Raw genomic sequence first — 8,994 nt, 5'->3', positions numbered from 1 at the left:
GCTAACCGTCTTACAGTGCACACACTTTTTCACTTTACTCTTCTCTTTTGCACTACATGTTTCAGCACAAATGTGCCATCTTCAGGTGCGTTTTCTCTATGCACGTCTAACTACTGCATTGCGTGCCCTGATGTCTTCATACTAAAATGACTAAAATATATATTCGTCATATATATTAATAGATTTTAAATATTAAAACTTTTCAGCATTCGTCATCCTTACGCCGTAGCTCAATACACAAATCACGCCAATCCTCCTCTGTGAGAGCACTCTTCCTACATTCATGTGTATCTGTAACATGAAATTGTTATTCATTAATACCACATTCTGACTTATCTATTACGTGTGGTTTTATAATGTTTAATACTCACTGTGCTCTTTGTTGTGTCTTGCTCCTGTGACTGTGTGCGTTATACCACTGGATATGTGTGTGTGTGCTGTCTTCATTTTGATTGAGTTATGATGTTGTGGGGGTAGGTGGTGGGGTGTTGTTATGTTGTTATGTGTAAATAGTGTGTAATTCGTGAAATATTGGGTTATATATTTCTTTATTTATATTGTTCATATGCGTGTCTTTCTTTGTCGTTCTGTATATATGATAGTTTTCCAATGTGTTTAAGTATTGCCCTTTCTTATTTGTTGCTATGATATCCATAGTGTTTTCTATAGTACCATATGCATGTCCTGTGTTTAATATGTGTTCTCAGTATCCTGTATTGCTGTTATTGTGTCTTATGTCATGTATGTGTTCTTTATATCTGGTATTAAATTTCCTCCCAGTTCCTCCCTCATACAATATTAGTATGTCGTCAACATATCTTAAATATCCAATTATGTTCTGATTTTTTAATATGTTGTATATTTGTGCGTGTTCCATGTTCTGGATGTATATTTCTGCTAATATTGCAGATATATGATATAAACGAAACAAATATTGACAATATGATTATGGAATTTAATAAACTGCAGCCAATGATAAATTTCACAATAGAGAAAGAGAACCATAAATCTATAAATTTCTTAGATATAGGAATATATAGAGAAATGGAAAAGTTACAGTTCTCAATCCACCGCAAACACATAGCAATGGACATAATAATACCAAGTGACTCATGTCATCCACAAGAACACAGGATATCTGGTATTAAATACCTCACAGATTGAGTAAATAACTACCCCATTACCAGAATAGCAAAAGATAATGAGATAGATACCATAAACAACATACTTATAAATAATAAGTACAACACAGATATAATTACAAAACTAACTACAAATAACAGAAAACAAAACATTGCAAAAAAGCAGAACATTACAGAGAATTCAGAAGGACAAAAAACGAAATGGGCAACATTCACATACATATAGGAAAAGAAACAAGAAATATAACAAAAATATTTCGAGACACAAAATTAAAAATAGCATTTAGAACTAAGAACAATTTACAACATATATTAAAATCAAGACCACGAATAAATAAATATAACAATAGTGGCATATATGAAATGCCTAGATTGCCCCATGGAATATATAGGACAAACTGGGAGAAAATTTAATACCAGATATAAAGAACACATACATGACATAAGACACAATAACAGCAATACAGGATACTGAGAACACATATTAAACACAGGACATGCATATGGTACTATAGAAAACACTATGGATATCATAGCAACAAATAAGAAAGGGCAATACTTAAACACATTGGAAAACTATCATATATACAGAACGACAAAGAAAGACACGCATATGAACAATATAAATAAAGAAATATATAACCCAATATTTCACGAATTACACACTATTTACACATAACAACATAACAACACCCCACCACCTACCCCCACAACATCATAACTCAATCAAAATGAAGACAGCACACACACACATATCCAGTGGTATAACGCACACAGTCACAGGAGCAAGACACAACAAAGAGCACAGTGAGTATTAAACATTATAAAACCACACGTAATAGATAAGTCAGAATGTGGTATTAATGAATAACAATTTCATGTTACAGATACACATGAATGTAGGAAGAGTGCTCTCACAGAGGAGGATTGGCGTGATTTGTGTATTGAGCTACGGCGTAAGGATGACGAATGCTGAAAAGTTTTAATATTTAAAATCTATTAATATATATGACGAATATATATTTTAGTCATTTTAGTATGAAGACATCAGGGCACGCAATGCAGTAGTTAGACGTGCATAGAGAAAACGCACCTGAAGATGGCACATTTGTGCTGAAACATGTAGTGCAAAAGAGAAGAGTAAAGTGAAAAAGTGTGTGCACTGTAAGACGGTTAGCTTAAATCATGTACATGAGTCAGTGCAACAAGACGCTAAAATATAACACTATCCTTCAGTATCATATAATTTGTGCTGTGGATAGTGTTGCTAAGTAAGTCATGTATACATAACCAGGGGTCTGCATGTCAGGGCATTTACCCTTACTCCACCAAGATCTGTTTTACATTTTTTAGTTTTTCTTGGGCATTCCATTTCTTATGCCACCACAAATCTCTGCATCTCCATCAATAGCTGCCTATGAGTCTGTTTGGCACATATCCCACCTCAAGTCTGGACTATCCCCTCTCACTGAGTAAACATTATTTTCTGAACTGTTGAGTGCAGACATCCCCTGTTATGAAATTATGAACCAGGACTTCGAGTCGTGCATGTTGTAATATTTTAAACTCTTTAAAGATACAAATAAAAATCCCTTGTGGGTGGGGATATATTTTACAGTGCTGTCAATAGTATGTAGTGTCTGATGGTTGGGTGACAAATGAATTGGAAAGGATTTGGAAGGAAGCAGCCTGGCCTAATCAAGGTACTGTTGCAGCATTTGCCTGTCAGGACTAAGGAAAACCACAAGGAATCTCCATCAGGATAGCTAGTGTCCTAGTGAAGATCTGAATTGTGTGCCTCCCAAGTATGTCTAGTGCTGTGCCATCACATTTGGTGATGCAAGTAATACTCTTCTGTAGAGTTTGTGTGTTTTTCTTTATGGTATGTATGTTATCTCCGAGCATATTCACATCATCAGCATAGACAGTAGCTGATATATTCTGTTTAATTTTAGTCCCACCAGGTTTTCCTGGACATATTCTAAAGCAAAGTTGAAAAGCAGTGGCAATAAAGCATCTCCTTGTTTTAAACCATTTTGGGTAGAAAACATATCAAACAGATGTTCACATACACAGACTTTACTGTAGGTTTTTTTTAAACATAGTTTAACCTAACTATTTTCAAGTGTACCCAAGACTCTATAGAATATTGTGCAATACCTTCCTCCTAACTGATTCATAGGCTTCAATAGTTAATTATAGCTTTTTTTATTGGTAGTGGGGTGGGACTAAGTCCCTTGTACTGCGGCCACTTCTGGCCTGTTGTACCAGCCCCAGATGATAGGCGAGAGTGATTGTGGATCAATTGGTGGAATGAAGATTGGCAGGGGAACTGAAATACTCGGAGAAAATGAGCCCCAGCACCACTTTGTCCACACAAATCACACTTGACCAGACCTGGGATCGATCCCAGGCTGCCGCAGTAGGAAGCAGATGACTAACCGCTTGAGCTATGGGGTGGCCTAATTATAGTTGCCATTGCCATGAAATGCAGTCCATTAATGTAGTCATAATTTTTTCAACTGTTAACAGTGAACCATATTTCTCTTAATGGAGGCTACAGCAATTTTTAAATTGTATTCTTTATTTCATAGTGTAAACAGTCGAACCTGAACTGACTTCGCACACTCATTCCATCATTTATGAGGTATCCTTTCTTCTCAGTGTCCTTTAGTTTGTACTATAAAATTTTATATTATATTAAAATATTATTTAATTTTTCATTCTTTTCAAATGATTTATTCAGTTTTGTCTCTGTTTATATGTTTTGTACCAATTGTATTTTCAGTTCCTTCCTAATATTTTCAGTCCCTTCCTAATATTTTCAGTCTTAATGTTTTCTAGTCTAATGCAGCCTTGAAGTGTCTCGTCTATCCTGATTATATTCTGTTTATATGTCTTTAATTTTCCAAGATTCACTTCTGTAGAGCAAGGCACTTACATATTTCAGCTGTGTTTCTGAAAAATGTACAACATATTCCATCATACATATTAAGTTTAAGTCTGTATATAGTGTATATGTTGAGACACTTCCTAGGTAATTGAAATGAGATATCTGCTGTAGGAGAGGCCAATTGTTATTCAAAATTAGTTTGGTTCTAACTGGAAACTTGTCTTTGAATGCTGTAAATTTTCATTCTTTAATTGAAATTTTCAGATTATGTGTATTACTAGCCCTGTGTAAAGTATAGTATAAGAGCTGTAACCTATCCTGATTATCTTGTGTTACAATTTGATCATCCATAGATAGTAATGTATTTAAGCACTGTCCTTTTCTTATTCTAATTTCTGGGTCACATTTATCTTTCCAGGTTCACAAGAGATTGACAGAATAAATATTAAACAGATTAGGAGAAAGACTATGACCTTGTCTTATTCCCTAATTTAATATTATTTCTTTCGTAGGTCTTAAGCACAATAGACCACTGTAGGTCGCGGTGCAAGGGCCGAGGAGGCCTACCCCTCATACATTCATTCATTCATTCATAGGCCCTCTATTAAAGTTCAAAGTTTCTAAAAATCATGTGAGAAGTACAGTGGAACCTCGCTTAATGAGCAAAAAAATCGTAAAAAAATGACTCACTTAACGAGCAACGTTTCGCATAACGAGTGATGAGAGGGGAAGTCCCGGATTGTGCGCTTGCTGCATCAGCCTGTGTTTAGCACTCGTTCCGCTAGCATCTTAGTGTATTCCAAACTTTTGTTCATAGATATTATTTGTGATTTTTTTTGTGCAAAGTTTAATAACCCTTGCAAAAATGTCCCGAAGAAAAGGCCGCAAAAAGACAGCCATAAGAGAATAAAAATAACCGTAGAAATGAAACGTAAAATCATTGAAAAGCGAGAACGAGGTGTGAGCGTGGCTGAGCTAGCACGCACATACAATCAGTCTACATCAACGATTTGCACAATTCAGAGTTGCATTGTGTTTCACAGCAAGAAGTTGTGGAGGAGAGTTTGTCAGAGGAGGAGGAGGAGGTAACAGCAAAGCAACAATCTTCTGGCGCAATAAGAGAAATGCTGAAAGCATGGGAAACTGTTGCATCGTACATTGAGAAGCATCACCCTAATAAGGCAGTGGCTATGCGCACTACAAATTTATTTAATGATAATGGTGTGTCGCATTTTCACCAAATGTTGAAGCGTCAGCAAAAACAAATGTCTCTAGACAGCTCTCTAGTAAAAAAGAATTAGATATGTATCATAAATAATAAAAAAAAAATTGAAATAATTAGTTTTTTTTTCTGCAAATCGAATTCGCATTGGAGGTTAGTTCATTCCACATAGAAGAAAAGATGAAGATGATTCACGCTCCTTAACAATGTATATATAATTTTCTTTGAATAAACGTTATACATAAATTTTTTTTAGTATTATTTTCGGTATGGAACGCATTATCGTATTTTACATTAATTTGTATGGGAAAAATTGTTTTGCTTAACGAGTGTTTCACATTACGAGTAAGATTCTGGAACGAATTATGCTCATTAAGTGAGGTTCCACTGTACTGTCAAATTCCAATGTCTGGTGAAACCTGATGTTTCTTCATTTTACAATTGGAATATGCAAGGAGAGCTCCATTTCTGCCATCTGAATTTGATTCCAGAAGATCTATTAAGATATAGCCTTCCTGTATGTTCTGGCCATCAGACAAAATGTTGTCCCTTACAGCAGTTTTTATCTATGTGTAATCTGAAAGTGCAGCTTTTTATGTTTTTGTTTTAACAGGTCATGCCAAGAAAGTACGTGGAGCAATGACTACATTACTCTGAACAGTCTTCCAACTAGTGGATATGAAGCAGCAGATTGTGTACAAGACTTTTCATACCTGTTTCCATGTCAGGTGTGTGGGAACATGTCAACTGTTGTAGATGAACTTATAAGACACTGGAGACTTCACACCGGAGTTGATTCATTGACGTGTACTGTTTGCTATGTATCATTCACAGATGTACTTTTCCTCCAGGCACATTGGAAAGCAACTCACATGGGAGGTGTATGTTCTGACTCTGGAGTGGTGTTAAGAAATCAGCCTGAATTCTTGCCACAGCTTGTTTGTGAAGCTTGTGGCTTTTCATTTGTACAGTTTTCTGCCCTTGAACAGCATGTAATGTCAACACACATTCCTATTACACAACACAGAGAAAGTGTGTCCTGGAGATCAAGTAACAATTTGGGATCATTGTATGGTGGTACCAACTCTCAGCAGAATAATGTAGTAAACAGTAAAAATCCTCAAGGTATTCCAATAATAAATAACCACTCCTTAGCAAAACAATTCACAGTATTAAAAAGTAATATAATAGGAACTGATGGCCAGGATCACTCAGTTATTGAACTGGAAAATAATGTATTGGAAAGTAATATTACAGAACATTCTATGATTAGGCATTCAGCAGCAGTGGCAAATAACGTGACAGAATCTGATGATGACCCAGAAGATGTGGACACTGAAGGAGATCATCATTCATCAGTGGACAGCAGAAAGGTCGAGTCTCTTTCTGGTCAGAATGGAAAGCTGTTCAAGTGTAAAGTATGTGGAAGTAACTCATACGATGTGAATGCACTCATAAAACACTGGAGGATACATATTGGAGCTAATTCCATGACATGTACCATTTGTAAAAAAACATTCTCAGATTTGCCTTTCCTTCAAGCCCATTGGAAGCGATCACACTTGCAAGGTAATCCAGTTCCAACATCAGTCAGCAAAAATCATTTAGCACATAATGAATCTTTGGTATGTGAAGCTTGTGGATATGCATTCCCTGATTTAACGGCTCTTGAGCAGCATTTATTGTCAACACATGTTACTGCGAGTTCATCTCATGTTCCTTTGAAAAACGTGAATTATGCAGACAATACACAGACTATGCCTCATGCTCACAAACAGAATGTGACACTAGGTAAAACAAAATCTCTTGATCTTATAACTCATAGAATTCAAGTAATGAATAACTACAAGAAGAGAGATGTAGAAAAGCAGCCAGAGACAGAGGGGTGTAAGGAAAGTGAGGACCCTGCAGAGATGAAAGAAAATGCGAAGAAACTAAATAATAAGTATAGTGATTTGGGTTCTAAAAGGAATAAGGACCGTGATTGGTGCCTAGTCTGTGGAGAAACTTCAGATGATATGATAAAACATTTAATAACGCATACTGGAGTTTTGTCTTTGGAGTGTTGTCTGTGTGGAAAGGACTTTGTTGATATACCATTCCTTCAAGCACACTGGAGAGCTACACACATGGATGGAGAGGTTTGCCAAATTAACAATTGTGTATATGTAGGAAATTACAAAGCAAATGTTTCTCATAAAGAGAAGCTGTTGTGTGAAACGTGTGGTTGTTATGTGCCTCAAATTTCTGCCTTAGAGAAACATATAATATTGACTCATACTGTTGTAAGACCACCATATGAATGCAAGTGTGATGATGTGTTTCCCTCTGAAGCTGAGTTAAAGAGACACATATTAACATGTAGTTGGTAAGTAAAGTTCCTGCATTGTATACATGAACAGATAATATTATTTTGTGAAATAAAATGTTATGAAGCCTTGTATTAAATGAAGTATTCTCTGAATATTAGCAATAGTAGATTGGTATCCTTAATAGTGTAATGATATCACTGTCTAAGAAAAACAGAAGACTAAGAACATCAAGTTGCCTTTCTGCAGGTTGATATGACCAGTGTGATCAACCAGGACAATAATCAAGTGTACCAAGAATATATGGAGTTTGTTATCTTTATATTAAAGTAATATGACCTGAAGGATGCCTAAGTTCACTGACTTTTGATGTTATGATCCATATAAATTTATGTTGCAGTGGCGATTGTCTGATTTCTTTATTACACCCCATCATTATACTTTAATTATTAACAGTGAATAATAATTATGACATGACTGTGTTCAATTACGCATGATAAGGAAGTCTCACATTGTACAGTAATCTGGTCTTTGACTTTCACCTGCAGTGGCAGGCAACTGAGAGCTGGAAAGCTGAGCTTGAGAGCTCGCTGTGATAATCAGCTACATACTTCAAAGTGTGTAGTTATCATTATGTTACACTAGTGTAGTTATAAAGAGGCACATAACCTTGCTTACGATAAATTATTGGTTGATGCCACAATAAAAATTATACCAGTATGTAATGCCAAGTAATTTTTTATCATATAATGAATTATTTGAAATCAGAATTGCTCACTTGTGTTATATTACATGTTTAGTAACAAAACTTGCCTGTCTTCTGTCAGGCAACACTGTGATAGGCGTGGCATGGGCCGGATGGCTGATGAGGCAAGGGTAGGATAGGTGAAATCATGTTGGCTGGCTATGGTAGACTCTGCCCAGCTTGGGTAGGCTTGGTTTGGCATGCTATAATTTGGTGGACCAAAGAATTTCCATGATCTGTGAGCCAAGAGTTGCTAGGAGGGAAAGACCTATTCCTCCACCATAGAGTTTGTCTGCCGATGCCTCTCACCCAACACTCTGGAAAGAGTAATGCAGTCCTGCCAAAGATTCCTGGTAGAGTAAGGAGAGCATACATTATGTAAAACAAAAAGACATTCTGAAGTATTTTGATGGTCACTTTTAGTGTATAAGATATCNTAAATTGTTACAATTAATATTTTGCTGGACATTATCCATCATCTTGTCTATTCTAAAAAACAGTCTAATTTCTATTAAAAAACACAACGTTTCGGGAACTGGATTCTGTCCCCGTCTTCAGGTAAAACCTACTCAGTTGGGTCCAATAGACAGAGCTAGCCCCTATCTCCGGACAACTATGCCAATTTCCGAAGGGATTCATAAAAGAAGCACAACTCAATCCATCTGTGAGAGGTAAGAGATATT

General features: G+C 36.1%; 1 protein-coding gene across 5 annotated transcripts in view; it reads left to right on the top strand.

The window, feature by feature from the left end:
• Positions 1-8,250, top strand: part of LOC111863343 (zinc finger protein 60) — a 21,395-nt gene extending 13,145 nt beyond the window's left edge. For all 5 annotated transcript variants that reach the window (XM_023849591.2, XM_023849590.2, XM_023849588.2 and 2 more), the window contains one exon: positions 5,871-8,250. In XM_023849591.2, the coding sequence (XP_023705359.1) occupies positions 5,871-7,629 (1,759 nt within the window). In that variant the 3' untranslated portion in view covers positions 7,630-8,250. The remainder of the gene's footprint in view (positions 1-5,870) is intronic.
• Positions 8,251-8,994: the final 744 nt, after the last annotated feature.

Source organism: Cryptotermes secundus, unplaced genomic scaffold (assembly GCF_002891405.2).
Source record: "Cryptotermes secundus unplaced genomic scaffold, Csec_1.0 scaffold377, whole genome shotgun sequence".
Classification (NCBI taxonomy): domain Eukaryota; kingdom Metazoa; phylum Arthropoda; class Insecta; order Blattodea; family Kalotermitidae; genus Cryptotermes; species Cryptotermes secundus.
Note: the sequence above shows the minus strand (reverse complement) of the source record. Positions and strands in the feature narration are given on the sequence as shown.